The 19,843-nt window shown below is 41.1% G+C and overlaps 1 protein-coding gene across 4 annotated transcripts in view; it reads right to left on the bottom strand.

Moving 5' to 3' along the window:
* The window catches only part of robo1 (roundabout, axon guidance receptor, homolog 1 (Drosophila)), a 544,530-nt gene that overhangs the window by 47,718 nt on the left and 476,969 nt on the right, over positions 1-19,843 (bottom strand). For all 4 annotated transcript variants that reach the window (XM_036964909.1, XM_036964911.1, XM_036964908.1 and 1 more), the window contains one exon: positions 11,826-11,852. In XM_036964909.1, coding sequence (XP_036820804.1) covers positions 11,826-11,852 — 27 coding nt within the window. The remainder of the gene's footprint in view (positions 1-11,825; positions 11,853-19,843) is intronic.

Below are 19,843 nucleotides of genomic sequence, written 5' to 3'. Positions count from 1 at the left end.
CATGCAGAGTCTCAAATTGGTGTTTTTCCCATTTTGTGAATTATTGGTTGGTGAGCAGACCCCAGACCTCACAACCATAAAGGACAATAGGTTCTATCTGATTCAAGAATTTTTAGCCAGATCCCAATTGGTATATCTAATTTGACGTTCCATTTCATGTCATGGAAGGCCCTTCTTGCCTTGTCTCTCAGATCGTTCACAGCTTTGTGGAAGTTACCTGTGGCGCTGATCTTCAGGCCCAGGTACAGTATGTGTAGTTTTTTGTGTGCTCTAGGGCTACAGTGTCTAGATGGAATTTGTATTCTAATGGAAAACCATTAGTTTTGTTTTACTGAGATTCACTGTCAGGGCCCAGGTCTGACAGAATCTGTCCATAAGATCTAGATGCTGATGTAGGTCCTCCTTGGTTGGGGACAGAAGCACCAGATCATCAGCAAACAGTAGACATTTGACTTCAGATTCTAGTAGGGTGAGTCCAGGTGCTGCAGACTGTTCTACTGCCCTTGCCAATTTATTGATATATATGTTGAAGAGGGTGGGGATTAAGCTGCATCCCTGTTTCATCCCACGGCCATATAGAAAGAAATGTGTGATGTTTTTTTGCCAATTTTAACCGCACACTTTGTGTACATGGATTTTATAATGTCGTATGTTTTCCCCCAACACCACCTTCCATCAATTTGTATAGCAGACCCTCATGCCAAATTAATTCAAAGCATGAGAAGACTTTGCCTTTTTTTTGTTTTGTTTGTTTGTCAATTAGGGTGTGCCGGGTCAATACGTGGTCTGTCATATGGTAATTTGTTTTTTTTTAAAAAGCCAATTTGACATTTGCTCAGTACATTGTTTTCGCTGAGGAAATGTACGAATCTGCTGTTAATGACAATGCAGAGGATTTTCCCAAGGTTGCTGTTGACACATATCCCCCGGTAGTTATAAGGGTCAAATTTGTAACCACTTTTGTGTATTCGGGTGATCAGTCCTTGGTTCCAAATATTGGGAAAGATGCCAGAGCTGAGGATGATGACAAAGAGTTTTGGCCAATTGGACTTTGTGCTCTGTATGTTCTATCATTTAATTTAGGATACCATCAACCCCACCGGCCTTTTTTGGGTTGGGAGGTTTGTATTTTGTTCTGTAGTTCATTCAATGTAATTGGAAAATCCACTGGGTTCTGGTAGTCTTTAATAGTGTTGTCTAAGATTTGTATTTCATGTACAGTGGTTCCTCCTTTAAAAGTTGCATCATACTGTTGCACGTCATTTAATTCTCAGCCATTTTTTCTGTTACTGCAAGTTGTTGCTAGTTTGACCACCAGAGGGCATCTTTAAGAAGCGTTTGATAGTATTTCATATTGGCATTACCAGAGAATTTAAAACCTTATTTGTAATAACATAATATATGGGACTGATTTTAATAAATGTGGCTTAATTAATTAGATTAATATTATGGTGTTTCTATTCAGAGAAAAATTAAAAATGAAACCCTCAGGGTTTCGGTTAGGATGAAAAATATGGCGAGGTAAAACAATTCATTATGGATCCATAACTAAATTAAACACCTGCATTTTGAAAGAGTCCCATGTTAACTACAGTGTGTATTGTAGATGGCACAGTAGCCTAATAAACAAATAAACACATTTTGTTAATAAAATAATAATAAAAAAATACTCTTTTAAAATGCAGATGTTAGTTATGGAAGCATAATGAATTGCTATGGGAATAAATATCACTGAATTCAGAAATATCGGAGCAAAGTTGTCTAATGAAGGCAAACAATTTAGAATCCTCCAATCCTGTAGTCTACTCCCAACCGTCATGTTGTACATCGCCATATTTTCCAACCTAACCGAAACCCTGAGGTTTTTGTTTTTCATAGAATAGAAACACCATAATATTATTCTAATTAAGCAAGTACCAGTCAAAGGTTTGGACACACCTACTCATTCCAGGATTTTTATTTGTACTATTCTCTACATTGTAGATTAATAGTGAAGACTTCACAACTATGAAATAACACCAGTCTCCCGCGTTCCCTGCATTCTGTAGTACAGACATGGCCTGCTCTCCCTTATAATTATAATTCTTAGAGATAGGGCCTATTTTTCTGAATTGCTGCCTGACTGACGTGCCCAAAGTAAACTGCCTGTTACTCAGGCCCAGAAGCCAGGGTATGCATATAATTGGTAACATTGGACAGAAAACACTTTGAAGTTTGTGAAATGTTAAAATAATGTAATTCCAGGTCGCAATTGTAAATGAGAACTTGTTCTCAACTTGCCTACCTGGTTAAATAAAGGTAAAATAAAATAAAATAAATAAATGTATGAGAATATAACACAATTGATACGGCAGGCATAAATCCAAAGAAAAACCAACCAGATTCTTTATTTTTTTGAGGTCCCAGGTTCTTATAATGGAAAGCTATGTAATTCCAGCTCCCAGATTGCAATTCCTATGGCTTCCACTAGAGGTCAACAGTCTTTGTTCATTGTTTCAGGCTTGTTTCTCCAAAGACGAGGAAGAATTTTGGAGTTTTGGTACAAAGAGTCCCAGTGGAAAATGATTCTGTCGGCGTGTGACGAAGAGGAGGCGCACCTGCTAATTATACTTTTCTATTGAACATACTTCTTTCCATGTGAAATATTATAGTTTATTTACATTTTAGGGTACTTGAGGATTAAAAAGAAACATAGTCTGACTTGTTTGAACAAAGTTTAGCGGTAGCGGATTTTATCTAACAAAACGACCATTCATGTTGCAGCTGGGACGCTTGGGATTGCAAACAGAGGAAGATTTTCAAAAGTAAGTGATTTATTTAATCACTATTTGTGATTTTATGAAGCCTGTGCTGGTTGAAAAATATGTTGATGTGGGGTGCCGTCCTCAAACAATCGCATGGTATGCTTTCGCTGTAAAGCCTATTGTAAATCTGACAATGCAGTTAGATTAACAAGAAAGTAAGCTTTTAAATGAGATAAGATACTTGTATGTTCATAAATGTTTAATATTATGATTATTTATTTGAATTACGCGCCCTCCAATTTCACCGGATGTTGTCGAGTGGGACGCATTTTCCTTACATTTAGAGGATTGGAGGACTATATATCAATGCTAGGGGGCACAATTTGTATTTTTGGAAAAATAACGTTCCCAATTAAATGGCCTATTTCTCTAACTGGCAGCTTGGGATAGAAAACACTCTAAAGTTTCCAAAACTGTAAAAATATTGTCTGTGAGTATAACAGAACTGATATTGCAGGCGAAAGGCTGAGAAATGATATCAGGATGTGACTCTTATTTTGAAACCCCTGTCTTTCTATTCATCCCTATTGCCCATTGAAAGGGATATCAACCAGATTCCTTTTTCTGTGGCTTCCCTAAGGTGTCTACAGCCTTTAGACGTAGTTTCAGGCCTTTATTTTGAAGAATGAGCGTAAACGTCCACATTGTGTAAGTGGTCTGTTGTTGGCTCTCAGTGTGATTTTTGCGCAAAACAGAGAGGTAGCCATTTTTTTCCGGTCCTAGTGAAAAGCCAACTGTCCCGGTTTATATATTATCGAATAGATATTTGAAAAAAAATTGAGGATTGATTATAAAAGAACGTTTGCCATGTTTCTGGTGATATTATGGATATAATTTGGAATTTTTGTCTGCGTTGTCGTGACCGCTATTTCCGGTGGATTCCTGGGCATAACGCATCAAACTAACGGAGGTATTTGGATATAAAACATATCTTTAAGGAACAAAAGGAACATTTGCTGTCTAACTGGGAGTCTCGTGAGTGAAAACATCCGAAGATCATCAAAGGTAAACGATTAATTTGATTGCTTTTCTGATTTTCGTGACCAAGTTACCTGCCGCTAGGTGTACATAATGTTTTTCTAGTATATCGATAAACTTACACAAACGCTTGTATTGTTTTCGCTGTAAAGCATAATTTCAAAATCTGAGACGACAAGGTGATTAACAAAAGGCTAAGCTGTGTTTCGCTATATTTCACTTGTGATTTCATGAATATGAATATTTTATAGTAAGATTATTTGACCGTTGCGCTATGCTATTTAGCGTAGTTGATGACAATTACCCCGGATCCGGGATGGGTGGTTCCAAGAGTTAATATCTAAGGCCGATTTTCCGTTAGAATCTGTGAGAATATCTAAGAATATTCAACGGGCCTTTATATAATTAATTCATCATAATAATCGCTTTGTTTAAAAAGTAATGACATTTTGAAGATTTTGTTTTCATTTAACCTAGAGCGAGCGAGAAAAAGGCAATTCTTGAACATGGGCTGAGACATTCTCACTAATTTGTAAAAAAAAAGCCAGTTATTTAGAATTATTTATTTCTGGAGAAACATAACTTGATTATTTAGCAGACATCACTTGCTTATAATCAGTCAACACATATTTTAAGAATATCATGGAATATTTTAACATTTTCGTTTCTCCATGCTTGTCTCAGAGCAGCGCTTAATGGTGCTGAAATACAGTGGAGCAAAAAAGTATTTAGTCAGCCACCAATTGTGCAAGTTCTCCCACTTAAAAGATGAGAGAGGCCTGTAATTTTCATCATAGGTACACTTCAACTATGACAGACAAAATGAGAAGAAAAGAATCACATTGTAGGATTTTTAATGAATTTATTTGCAAATTATGGTGGAAAATAAGTATTTGGTCACCTACAAACAAGCAAGATTTCTGGCTCTCACAGACCTCTAACTTCTTCTTTAAGAGGCTCCTCTGTCCTCCACTCGTTACCTGTATTAATGGCACCTGTTTGAACTTGTTATCAGTATAAAAGACACCTGTCCACAACCTCAAACAGTCACACTCCAAAGTCCACTATGGCCAAGACCAAAGAGCTGTCAAAGGACACCAGAAACAAAATTGTAGACCTGCACCAGGCTGGGAAGACTGAATCTGCAATAGGTAAGCAGATTGGTTTGAAGAAATCAACTGTGGGAGCAATTATCAGGAAATGGAAGACATACAAGACCACTGATAATCTCCCTCGATCTGGGGCTCCACGCAAGATTTCACCCCGTGGGGTCAAAATGATCACAAGAACCACACGGGGGGACCTAGTGAATGACCTGCAGAGAGCTGGGACCAAAGTAACAAAGCCTACCATCAGTAACACACTACGCCATCCTGCAGTGCCAGACGTGCCCCCCTGCTTAAGCCAGTACATGTCCAGGCCCATCTGAAGTTTGCTAGAGAGCATTTGGATGATCCAGAAGAAGATTGGGAGAATGTCATATGGTCAGATGAAACCAAAAATATAACCTTTTGGTAAAAACTCAACTCGTCGTGTTTGGAGGACAAAGAATGAGTTGCATCCAAAGAACAGCATACCTACTGTGAATCATGGGGGTGGAAACATCATGCTTTGGGGCTGTTTTTCTGCAAAGGGACCAGGACGATCCGTGTAAAGGAAAGATTGAATGGGGCCATGTATCGTAAGATTTTGAGTGAAAACCTCCTTCCATTAGCAAGGGCATTGAAGATGAAACGTGGCTGGGTCATTCAGCATGACAATGATCCCAAACACACCTCCAGGGCAACGAAGGAGTGGCTTCGGAATAAGCATTTTAAGGTCCTGGAGTGGCCTAGCCAGTCTCCAGATCTCAACCCCATAGAAAATCTTTGAAGGGAGTTGAAAGTCTGTGTTGCCCAGTCTGTGTTGCCCACAGCCCCAAAACATCACTGCTCTAGAGGAGATCTGCATGGAGGAATGGGCCAAAATACCAGCAACAGTGTGTGAAAACCTTGTGAAGACTTACAGAAAACGTTTGACCTCTGTCATTGCCAACAAAGGGTATATAACAAAGTGTTGAGATAAACTTTTGTTATTGACCAAATACTTATTTTCCACCATAATTTGGAAATAAATTCATAAAAAAATCCTACAATGTGATTTTCTGGAGAATTATTTAAAATAAATGTGTCTATCATAGTTGAAGTGTACCTATGATGACAATTTACAGGCCTCTCTCATCTTTTTAAGTGGGAGAACTTGCACAATTGGTGGCTGACTAAATACTTTTTTGCCCCACTGTTTATGGCCACAGCAGGAAGGCTATGTATTCTGTGCCCACTCGTGGTATCTCTCTTCGGTTACACATCCTTGGAATAGCAGAACAGCATAACGGTCTGGGCGGCCCTTGCTGTGCCTGGTGAGCAGTTGGTCAAGTTCTGTTGTCAGAAGAGGAATGGAAATGTCAGGGTGAACTGACGACCTGATGAACCCGCCAGGTATGTTGACTCTGCCTGTTGGAGCTGGAGTTCCAGAGCTCACAGGTGTGCCTGGCATGGATTGTGACTCCATCTCATTCCTTTTCAACGCGTGAGTGAGTCAATGACTAGTCAAGCCATTGACTCACTGATGAATGAAGATGATGAGCGATTGGCAATGGCAATCTGCGGGCATCACGGCTCTGTAAGAAATGTTTTATTTATATATAAATATATATATATATATATATATATATATATATATATATATATATATTATAAAATATGTGACTCACGTGTTTAAAAAAACAAATATATATAAATAAATATACAGTTGAAGTTGGAAGTTTACATACACTTAGGTTGGAGTCATAAAAACTCATTTTTCAACAACTCCACAAATTTCTTGTTAACAAACCATACTTTTGGCAAGTCGGTTAGGACATCTACTTTGTGCATGACACAAGTCATTTTTCCAACAATTGTTTACAGACAGATTATTTCACTTATAACTCACTGTATCACAATTCCAGCGGGTCAGACGTTTACATACACTAAGTTGACTGTCTCTTTAAACAGCTTGGAATATTCAAGAAAATTAGGTCATGGCTTTAGAAGCTTCTGATAGGCTAATTGACATAATTTGAGTCAATTGGAGGTGTACCTGTGGATGTATTTCAAGGCCTACCTTTGAACTCAGTGCCTCTTTGCTTGACATCATGGGAAAATCAAAAGAAATCAGCCAAGACCTCAGAAAACAAATTGTAGACTTCCACAAGTCTGGTTCATCCTTGGGAGCAATTTCCAAATGCATGAAGGTACCACGTTCATCTGTACAAACAATACTATGCAAGTATAAACACAATGGGACCACACAACTGTCATACCACTCAGAGGTGAACATACTTCAGTGCGAAAAGTGCAACTCAATCCCAGAACAATAGCAAAGGACCTTGTGAAGATGCTGGAGGAAACAGGTACAAAAGTATCTATATCCACAGTAAAACGAGTCCTATATCGACATAACCTGAAAGGCCGCTCAGCAAGGAAGAAGCCACTGCTCCAAAACCGTCATAAAAAAGCCAGACTACGGTTTGCAACTGCACATGGGGACAAAGATCGTGCTTTTTGGAGAAATGTCCTTTGGTCTGATGAAACAAAAATAGAACTGTTTGGCCATGATGACCATCATTATGTTTGGAGGAAAAGGGGAAAGGCTTGCAAGCCGAAGAAAACCATCCCAACTGTGAAGCACGGGGTGGCAGCATCATGTTGTGGGGGTGCTTTTCTACAGGAGGGACTGGTGCACTTCACAAAATAGATGGCATCATGGAGCGGGATCGATTTGGAAGTGGAGGGTCCGTCATGGTCTGGGGCAGTGTGTCACAGCATCATCAGACTGAGCTTATTGTCATTGCAGGCAATCTCAATGCTGTGTGTTACAGGGAAGACATCCTCCTCCCTCATGTGGTACCCTTCCTGCAGGCTCATCCTGACATGACCCTCCAGCATGACAATGCAACCAGCCATACTGCTCGTTCTGTGTGTGATTTCCTGCAAGACAGGAATGTCAGTGTTCTGCCATGGCCAGCGAAGAGCCTGGATCTCAATCCCATTGAGCACATCTGGGATCTGTTGGATCGGAAGGTGAGGGCTAGGGCCATTCCCCCCCAGAAATGTCCAGGAACTTGCAGGTGCCTTGGTGGAAGAGGGGGGTAACATCTCACAGCAATAACTGGCAAATCTGGTGCAGTCCATGAGGAAGAGATGCACTGCAGTACTTAATGCAGCTGGTGGCCACACCAGATACTGACTGTTCATTTTGAGTTTGACCCCCCCTTCGTTCAGGGACACATTATTCCATGTCTGTTAGTCACACGTCTGTGGAACTTGTTCAGTTTATGTCTCAGTTGTTGAATGTTATGTTCATACAAATATTTACACATGTTAAGTTTGCTGAATATAAACACAGTTGACAGTGAGAGGATATTTATTTGTTTGCTGCGATAGGTTTTTAACATTACAGAGTGTTCTTCAGCTTTAGCTGGTCTTTTTTGTAGCAGTTCATTTCGTGTTTTCCCCAATGCCAAATTTCACAGCTTCCTCCACACATTGTGGGGAATAGCCTCTTCTTAGAAACCTATTGCGCATCTCTGCTGCTTTTTTTTTTAGTCCTGAAAATGACTTGTTGCAAGTTGGGGAGGGGGGGTCTCACCGAACTCAAGTTGGGGGGGGTTCACACCCAGCTCGGCCATTACACAATTTTTTAGTAAAGGCTGAATAATCTATTGTTCAGCTAACAAACCATCCTGCTACGCAGGATATCCTGCTAAACTAATAATAATCATTCTTTCCCTTTCCACATGTTAAAGATTCCAATTGATAAAGTGTTTTTAGCCACAATCGGCCCCAACCCCAATTAATACATTTGGGCACAGTCGATCGTGTGCTGGACTTCGGGCTAGAATGTTTAGGGTTCGAAACCTGCTCCCTGCTTGTTATAATGAATGAGTTTAATACACCTGGTATCGGATATGGCTGAAAAAAACTTGATAAACAGCGATTGCTGTTTGTTTTCCAATTTTCCCAGAAGTGGTTAGATTCTACGGATTCTTCAATTGCATTGAGCTGATTTCTGACGTGCTATTCCTTCTTTTTCCGGAGAGTATTTCTATATTGTTTTAGTTATTCACCATAGTGAAGGCGTAGGCTCAGGTTTTCTGGGTCTCTATGTTTTTGTTTGGATAGGTTTCTCAATGTCTTTCTTAGGTTTTTTCATTTTATCAAACCATTTTTCATTGTTGTTCATTTTCTTAGGTTATCTGCTTGATATTTATAGATTTGATAAGAAAGCTGAGAGGTCAAATATATTGTTTAGGTCTTCTACTGTCAGGTTTACACCTTCACTATTACAGTGAAACATTTTGTCCAGGAAATTGTCTAGAAGTGATTGCATTTGTTGTGGCCTAATTGTTTTTTGGTAGATTTCCACACAATTTTCCTTCCATCTATAGCATTTCTTAATATCATTCAGTTCCTTTGGTTTTGATGCCTCATGATTGAGCATAACTTTGTTCAAGTAGAGTGTGATTTTGCAGTGATCTGATGTGATCAGAAGTGTCAGTGGGCTGACTGTGAACGCTCTAAGAGACTCTGGGTTGAGGTCAGTGATAAAGTAGTCTACAGTACTATTGCCAAGAGAAGAACTATAGGTGTACCTACCATAGGAGTCCCCTCGAAGCCTACCATTGACTATGTACATACCCAGCATTCCGATAGAGCTGCAGGAGTTGTGACCCGTTTTTGTTGGTTATGTTGTCGTAGTTGTGTCTAGGGGGGCATATGGGGGAGGGAATGCTGTCACCTCCAGTTAGGTGTTTTTCTCCCTGTGTGCTGAGGGTGTCGGGTTTTAGAAAGAGAGCATTCAGGACTTCCATGACGCAAAATGTAACGCCTCTCAAATTAACATCTAGCGGAAGATTAACACTGACAAGATCCTGCCTTTACATTCAGTGCCAAGGCAGCTTCTAGGATTATAAACGTAAAGAAGCAGCAACTCTAACCTTGGCATTAAGGAACTGGCCCAGAAATAACCAGCTGACTAAATAGGTTTCACCTGAAAGCGGTCCAGAGGTTCAAAAAACAAGATTGCAGCATTAAAAGTATTAGGTGTGATCCCACCAAGCCCAGTGGCTGACGAGGAGGAGAAAAACAACTCGCACAGTTTAGATAAAGACTCTGCTCTGCACAGATGGGATTAGTCACCACAACCACAAGATTCACATAACTCCCCCTCTTGCTCTCTTCTTCTCTCTTTTCTTCTCTCCCTCTCTCTCTGATTTACAAGGATTGGCACAGGTATATATATATATATATATATAGAGAGAGAGAGAGAGAGAGAGAGAGAGGTCCAGTTGCCAGGACCACGAACACAAATTCCATCTAGACACCGTTGCCCTAGAACACACAAAAAACTCTACATATCTGTGGTACTGATGTTTAGGCTGAGTTCACTTAACACAAAGCTATGAATGAGCTGAGAGACAAGGAAAGAAGGGCCTTCTATGTCATCAAAATGAACATAACATTTAAAACACCAAATGGGATCTGGCTAAAAATACTTGAAACATTTATAGAACCCATTTCCCCTCATGGTTGTGAGGTCTGGGGTCCACTCACCAACCAAAAATTCACAAAATGGGACAAACACCAAATTGAGACTCTGCATGCAGAATATCTACTGTGTACAATGTAAAAACACCAAATAATGCAAGCAGAGCAGAATTAGGCCGATAACAGCTAATTATCCAAATTCAGAAAAGTGCTGTTAAATTCTACAACCACCTAAAAGGAAGCGATTGAATAAAAAAGCAATCACCTAAAGAGAAATTAGCCCAGAGAAGAGCCCCCTAAGCAAGCTGGTCCTGGGGCTCTGTTCACAAACACAAACAGATGCCACAGAGCCTCAGGTCAGCAACACAATTAGACTAAACCAAATCATGAGAAAGAATTTACAAAAATAATTTACAAAAAAACTGAGCAAACTAGAATGCTATTTGGCGCTAAACAGAAAGTACACAGTAGCAGAATACCTGACCCACTGTGACTGACACAAACTTAGGGAAAGCTTTGACTATGTACAGACTCAATGAGCATAGCCTCGCTATTGAGAAACGTCGCCGTAGGCAGACATGGCTCTCAAGAGAAGACAGGTTATGTGCTCACTGTCCACAAAATGAGGTGGAAACTTAGCTGCACTTCCTAACCTCCTGCCCAATGTATGACCATATTAGAGACATATTTCCCTCAGATTACACAGACCCACAAAGAATTCCCACAAATAATAGCTATTGGGTAATATACCACAGTGTACCATCACAGCAGCAAGATTTGTGACCTGTTGCCACAAGAAAAGGCAACCAGTGAAGAACAAACACCATTGTAAATACAACCCATATTTATGTTTATTTATTTTCCATTTTGTACTTTAACTATTTGCACTTAATATTACATTTGAAATGTCTTTATTATTTTGGAACTTTTGTGAGTGTAATGTTTACTGTTACTTTTTATTGTTTATTTAACTTTTGTTAATTATCTACTTCACTTGCTTTGACAATGCTAACATATGTTTCCCATGCCAATAAAGCCGTTAAATTGAATTGAACTGACAGAGATGGGCCTCCACATCATCACACCGTGTCCACAGCTCTGTCTGATTGGTCCATGTCACTGACCATGTGTCATCATTCTAAATCCTATCAGAGGCAGAGAGGCGGGCAGCAGCAGCCCTTTGATCAAGTCCCAGCCAGTTTTAACAGCTTCTGAGCAGCACGGATGGCACCGCACGGCTCGCTACACCACTTTGTAGAACCATAAACCTCACTGCTCCCTTTCTGGTGGCTGTGGACTTTTTACCAAAGAGTGTATCTTCTGACTGACTAGAATGACTCCTGGGCCTGTTCAGGCCAGCTGTGTGTAACTCAGTGAGTGCAGTCTTGCATTGAAAGGTGGATAAATTGACAGTTGTGAGACTTTATAGAGAACGTGCAATGGAATTGAGTCAAACATTATCAGAAGTTCTTACCTGTAGGAGTGAAGGTAAAAGATGGCACTGCTGGTCCAAGCAGAGGCCCACGAAAGGGGAACGAGAGAGAAAAACACCATTAATATAACATAACATAGCAACACATATCTTTCTCTTGAATCCAACGAGCAACACACACCAGGGTTCTCTTTACTCCACGCTGTTAAAATGAAGTGCTTTGTGACACCAAGACTAGTGGCAACTATGCTGCCACCAAATTCAAGGAGACGAAACCTTAACTTTACTAGAGTGCTGAAACACATCATCCTGAGGATGTTTGAAACATGACACTGTGTTATAACACCACTTAATCATTTATTTATGCACCTGATCCTTTGCCAGTTTAACCCATTTTGAGAGACATTGTTGAGCACAGTGCTCAATTCACCAGTGCTCAATTCACCAGTGCTCAATTCACCAGTGCTCAATTCACCAGTGCTCAATTCACCAGCATTAACTGGTGGTGTTACAGCCAACATTGCAGGATACTGTGTTTCCCTCTACTATTAAGAGTTGTGGGAATGGGCTGTAAAATAATCACACAATCTAAAAAAAAAAATGGAATTACCCACAATCCTCTAAAAACAGAGCTACTGTGGCAAGATAGGAGATTGCAAGGAGATAAAAACCAGACTTCAAATGAGTTCAATCACTTGATTGTCTCTATAGTTGGTTATCCTCTTATAAAATATACCTACATTTTAAGAAACAGATTCAGTTCTATTGATCCTTAATTTTTGGAGATAAAATCATTGAATCAATGAATCATTGAATACATTTGTATTAAGTACATCTTGGTGGTTTTTTGAGACTATTTCAATTCACCCCAGAATTTTTTTTTACAGTGTGTCTGTGTGGTTTAGTGTGTAAAATTCAAATGAAATGTGCCATCTTACTGCCCCAGAAGTCCAACTTTCACTCCTCTGTTTCCTCCTGTTTCTAATCTGTCTAAACAATTCACAAAATATATTCTCCCTTATCATCAACCAATATTTAGGCTATAAACCATTGCATTTCTCCCATCGCCCCAGCCCTCAGCCCACCACACAGAAGGTGCCTTCAGAAACTATTCACACCACTTGACTTCTTCCAATGGTTGTTTTCTTACAGACTGAAATTGAGAATTGTTTTTAAACATTTTAACAAATTAATTTAAAATTAAAAGCTGAAAGTCAATAACAGTCAATAAGTACTCAACCCCTTTGTTATGACAGACCTACATTTCAGAAGTAAAACATGTTGAATGACCTTATCTATCTACTCCACACATAAAATGATCTTTCAGGTCCCTCAGTCCAACAGCGAATTTCAAACACGGATTCAACCACAAAGACCAGGGAGGTTTTCAATGTCTCACAAAGAACGTCACCTATTGGCCAATGGGTAAAAATATAAAAGCAGACATTGACTCTCCCTTTGAGCATGGTGAAGTTAGTAATTACACTTTGGATGGTGTATCAATACACCAGTCACTACAAAGATAAAGGTGTCTTTCCTAACTCCTTTACCAGAGAGGAAGGAATCCGCTCAGGGATTTCCCCATGAGGCCAGTGGTGACTTTAAAAGTTTATTGACTGTGATAGAGAACTGAGGATGGATCAACAACATTCTAGTTACTCCACAATACTAACCTAATTGACAGAGTGAAAAGAAGGAAGCCTGTACAGAATAAAAATATTCAAAACATGCATCCTGTTTGCAACAAGGCACTAAAGTAAACCCACAAAAAATGTGGCAAAGAAATTCACTTTTTGTCTTCAATACAAAGTGTTATGTTTCCGGCAAATCCAAAACAACAATTTGATGAGTACGACTCTCCACATTATTTTCAAATATAGGGTATGTTAAGGACTGGGGAGTTTTTCAGGATAAAACAATTTAACTGAATGGAGCTAAGCGCAGGCAAAATCCTAGAAGAAAACCTGTTTGTCTGCTTTCCACCAGACACTGGGAGATGAATTCACCTTTCGGCAGGACAATAACCTAAAACACAAGGCCAAATCTACACTGGAGTTCTTACCAAAAAGACAGTAAATGTTCCTGAGTGGTCGAGTTACTGTTAAGACTTAAATCTACTTGAATATCTATGGCAAGACCTGGAAATGGTTGTCAAGCTAAGATCAACAACCAATTTGACAGAGCTTGAAACATTTTGAAAGTAATACATGGGCCAATATTACACAATCCAGGTGTGGAAAGATCATATAAACTTTCCCAGAAATACAGATTTAATCACAGCCAAAGTATTGACAACGGGCTATGAATATTTATGTAAATGAGATATTTCTGTATTTCATTTTCAATTCATTAGTAAAAATGTTAAATAATGTGTTTTCACTTTATCATTAAAGGGTATTTTGTGTAGATGGGTGAGAAATGTTTTATCCATTTTGAATTCAGGCTGTTGTCAAGGGGTATGAATACTTTCTGAAGGTGCTGTAGCTATCACTGAGATACAGCTGTCCTCACCTCTTCATCTCCTTTTATTTATGTAAACACAACCTTTAATGCCACAATTATTCCCTCTTGTTTGGATTCCTGCTCTGCTCTCCTTGAAGCTCAGAGCAGCTGAATAGATTGGTCTATTTGCAAGGTTTAATCTGTCTGCGGTTCGGCTTTGAAGAGGAGAGAGATTGACTCTTGACATGTGAGGTGCTCGGTGAGAAATATTAACGTGATTGAAAAACTCAATCAAATTACCACAATGAGATGAGACTGTCAGAGACAGCTTATTCACTGGCTGGACGAGACATCATATCACACAGACTCACGCACACGCACACACACACACACACACACACACACGCACGCATGCACGAACAAACAAACACAGGCGCACGCACACAGACACACACAGACCGCACGGACACACAGACCGCACGAGACCACAAGGACACACAAACGCACAGACACATACGGACACACGGACACTCTGTCTCCTCCTACAGCTCCAGTTCAACCCACTTCACACTGAGTCCAGCTTGTTGCTTCATGTGGTTGCAATTATACTCTTCTTCTCTCAAAACATTCTTGGTTACCACTTCCAACAAAGACCATGGCCTCGTGTGGTTTTAAATAGCAGAAATAGGGGGTTGAGAAAGAGATAAAGAGAGAGAAAGAGAGAGAAATATATATATAGAGAGAGAGAAAGAGAGAGAGCAGGAGAGAGCAGAGCAGAGGTCAGGATCAGAGCTCCTGCATTTTTCAGCATTTTCTTTAAAAAAGATAGATTAGGAGTTAGATAAACTTGGATTTTTTGTCAGGAACACATACTGGATTCTACCCTCTTCAACATAACCCCTACTTCAAATCAAAACTTAAAACCTACAACCTGATTTTGGACGGAATTACGAAATCACCTGGAAAGTTCACAACAACCAAGGATTTTTTACCCTATACAGCAAATTCTCTGGAAAACAACAGAAACCTGAAAACACCATCCAACCTGGAACTGAGTGAGTAATGTTTAGTCTGAAACGATATTTTATTTCCAAAAGCCAAGAAGAAAAATACACAACATTACTTTATAAGGACTGAATTCTAACATAATTCTGCCAAGCTTGATACAACTTCAACTAGCACTGACGTGTCAAGTGAGAGGTGTCAAAGCCCATTAGCCCAACAATGGCAGGAGAGTCACACAGTCTACCCCAACCAAATGGAGAGGCCTTAGAAGCTCCCTCCCGCTGTTCAGAGGTAATTAAAATACAGTACCCTTTGCATGTAAAGAATGATAAGGCAAGAAAAGACCATAAGAAGAAGCTCCTTATGGAAAGTCAAGAGACACTCTTTGCTGACTATTACAAAAATGGGAACATCAGCAACCTTATCTTCCACACAAACCATCCCCTGGCATGGCACAGTGCTATATTAGCACACTACCCCTTTGTTACGAGAGGGGGGATTAACGAGGGGTGGAAACTCAGAATACTTGATAACGAGGACTCTGAGTTAAGTAATATAAATATCTATAAATCCGGAACAGTAATGGTACAGAATAACCACAAACAGTTTCAGCTGGACTTTCACCTAATCAAAGAATTAGCCCAGCAGGAGAAGCTCTGCCTTGATAATGATACCCCCACACCGAGCGGGTCAGACCAGACCTCTTCATTATGTAACCCCACAGATGAGCAACCCCCAGTGGAGAGTCAACCTCCCAGCACAGATTACCACTCCCTCATTGAAATGAAGGACAAATTCACCCAGCTGGAGGTAAGGCAGGTGGAGCTGGAACAGCAGGTGATTACACTTCAGTCAGCACAGACCCAGACAACAGTCCAGCACAACAACAGCCCCTTAACCAGACCCGGAGAGCTGGAGGTGGACAGAGACATATCTGCACTTTGGACAGTGGTGAGACAAATACAACAGGAGAAAGAGGAGCAGAACAGAGCACTAGAGGAGAGTATCAGACTGCTGGTGGAGGAGAGGTTGAGGGGGATGGAGGAGAAGTTGAGGGGGACGGCGTGTGACAGAGAACAACCCACTAGAGAGGTGGCCACCCCCACAGAGAAGCCAGCAGAACAGCCCACCTCAGCACCCAACAAAAGTCTCGACACCACAGCAGAACAGTCCACACCAGACCCTGACCATAGAGTCGACACCACAGCAGAACAGTCCACACCAGACCCTGACCATAGAGTCGACATCACAGCAGAACAGACAAATGAAGAACCCCAAGCCCAGAGGCTCTCACCCCCTCTGAGCACCCCCCCTGTCAGCCACCCTGATAGCCCTTTTGACAACCCCCCCACACCCACTGAGGACAAACACAAGACACAGATTGTACTACTTATGGACTCAAATGGGAAATATATAGAAGAAAAAAAACTTTTTCCCAAACACAGTGTGTCTAAACTCTGGTGTCCAAACACCCAACGCGCCCTAGACCTTCTGTCTGAGGCCAAACTAGGCTCACCCAGCCACATAATAATACACACAGGCACAAACGACCTGAGAGCACAGCAGGAAAGAGTGGCCACAGCACTGAAGGGAGTGATTGAAAAGGCTTCTTCTACTTTCCCCAACGCACAAGTGGTTATCTCCACCCTGCTACCACGAAAAGACTTCCACCCTGCCACAATACAGCGGGTAAATGCAAGTATTTCCCGTGACTGTGCCTCAAAACCAAACGTTTTCCTGGCCCACCACTCCACCCTGGACTTGAACAGCCTCTATGACCAGGTCCACCTCTACAAGGCAGCAGTGCCCACCTTTGCCCGAACTCTAAAGGACATCGCTCTCAAACGTATCCCCAACACTTCACACAGGAGCAACAGATCAATAGACACCCCATCCAGACCAGCGAGACACCCTCCCAGATCTGCAGGACCCCCCCCTGGACCTACACATAGAGGACCCACGCCAAGAGGAATTACATCCAGACCACAGTACACCCAGACACATCCACACCCCCACCCCAACCAATCAACACCCCCCCACGTCAACCATGCCCACACCCCATTTAGGCCCCCTCAGATCAGACCTATGCCACTCCTGCCCACCCCATGCACCCCACCCCCGCAAAGAGGGCCTCAACATGGAAGCCACACATACGCCCAGGTAGTGAGCGGGCAAACAGTCCCAACCCCCACTCTCACACTCGCCGAAGCCAATGGCATGTACCAGATGCTCAGCAGGCTCTGCTCACACTTACTGGCCTGAGGCCAAACCACGACCAACAACATTGGACACTCTATGGAACAAAAAGCCTTCACTATATTATCCTGGAATATCCAAGGCCTGAGGTCATCTGCCTTTGGCCTAAAGAGCAGAAACCCGGACTTCACCAAAGAAATCGGTAATACAGACATTGTCATCCTGCAAGAAACCTGGTATAGAGGAGACGGACCCACTGGTTGCCCTCTAGGTTACAGAGAGCTGGTAGTCCCATCCACCAAACTACCAGGTGTGAAACAGGGAAGGGACTCAGGGGGTATGCTAATTTGGTATAGAGCAGACCTAACTCACTCCATTAAATTAATCAAAACAGGAACATTTTACATTTGGCTAGAAATTCAAAAGGAAATTATCCTAACAGAGAAAAATGTCCTCCTGTGTGCTACCTATATCCCCCCACTAGAATCCCCATATTTTAATGAAGACAGCTTCTCCATCCTGGAGGGGGAAATCAATCATTTCCAGGCCCAGGGACATGTACTAGTCTGTGGCGACCTAAATGCCAGAACCGGACAAGAACCTGACACCCTAAGCACACAGGGGGACAAACACCTGCCTGGAGGTGACAGCATTCCCTCCCACATATGCCCCCCTAGGCACAACTATGACAACATAACCAACAAAAACGGGTCACAACTCCTGCAGCTCTGTCGCACGCTGGGTATGTACATAGTCAACGGTAGGCTTCGAGGGGACTCCTATGGTAGGTACACCTATAGCTCATCTCTTGGCAGTAGTACTGTAGACTACTTTATCACTGACCTCAACCCAGAGTCTCTCAGAGCGTTCACAGTCAGCCCACTGACACCCCTATCAGACCACAGCAAAATCACAGTCTACTTAAACAGAGCAATAATCAATCATGAGGCATCAAAGCCAAAGGAACTGAGTAACATTAAGAAATGCTATAGATGGAAGGAATGCAGTTTGGAAACCTACCAAAAAACAATTAGGCAACAACAAATTCAATCCCTTTTAGACAATTTCCTGGGTAAAACGTTCCGCTGTAATAGTGAAGGTGTAAACTTGGCAGTAGAAAATCTTAACAGTATATTTGACCTCTCAGCTTCCCTATCAAATCTAAAAATCTCAAATAGAAAACCGAAGAAAATTAACAATAATGACAAATGGTTTGATGAAGAATGCAAAAATCTAAGAAAGAAATTGAGAAACCTGTCCAACCAAAAACATAGAGACCCGGAAAACCTGAGTCTACGCCTTCACTATGGTGAATCACTAAAACAATACAGAAATACACTACGGAAAAAGAAGGAACAGCATGTCAGAAATCAGCTCAATGCAATTGAAGAATCCATAGACTCTAACCACTTCTGGGAAAATTGGAAAACACTAAACAAACAACAACAACAAGAATTATCTATCCAAAATGGAGATGTATGGGTAAACCACTTCTCCAATCTTTTTGGCTCTATAACAAAGAATAAAGAGCAAAAACATATACATGATCAAATACAGATCTTAGAATCATCTATTAAAGACTACCAGAACCCACTGGATTATCCAATTACATTGAATGAGTTACAGGACAAAATAAAAACCCTCCAACCCAAAAAGGCCTGTGGTGTTGATGGTATCCTCAATGAAATGATCAAATATACAGACAACAAATTCCAATTGGCTATACTAAAACTCTTTAACATCATACTTAGCTCTGGCATCTTCCCCAATATTTGGAACCAAGGACTGATCACCCCAATCCACAAAAGTGGAGACAAATTTGACCCCAATAACTACCGTGGAATATGTGTCAACAGTAACCTTGGGAAAATCCTCTGCATTATTATTAACAGCAGACTCGTACATTTCCTCAATGAAAACAACGTACTGAGCAAATGTCAAATTGGCTTTTTACCAAATTACCGTACAACAGACCATGTATTCACCCTGCACACCCTAATTGACAACCAAACAAACCAAAACAAAGGCAAAGTCTTCTCATGCTTTGTTGATTTCAAAAAAGCCTTCGACTCAATCTGGCATGAGGGTCTGCTATACAAACTGATGGAAAGTGGTGTTGGGGGTAAAACATACGACATTATAAAATCCATGTACACAAACAACAAGTGTGCGGTTAAAATTGGCAAAAAACACACACATTTCTTCACACAGGGTCGTGGGGTTAGACAGGGATGCAGCTTAAGCCCCACCCTCTTCAACATATATATCAACGAATTGGCAAGGGCACTAGAACAGTCTGCAGCACCCGGCCTCCCCCTGCTAGAATCCGAAGTCAAATGTCTGCTGTTTGCCGATGATCTGGTGCTTCTGTCACCAACCAAGGAGGGCCTACAGCAGCACCTAGATCTTATGCACAG

The sequence above is a fragment of the Oncorhynchus mykiss genome, chromosome 27 (genome assembly GCF_013265735.2).
Source record: "Oncorhynchus mykiss isolate Arlee chromosome 27, USDA_OmykA_1.1, whole genome shotgun sequence".
Taxonomy (NCBI): Eukaryota; Metazoa; Chordata; class Actinopteri; order Salmoniformes; family Salmonidae; genus Oncorhynchus; species Oncorhynchus mykiss.
Note: the sequence above shows the minus strand (reverse complement) of the source record. Positions and strands in the feature narration are given on the sequence as shown.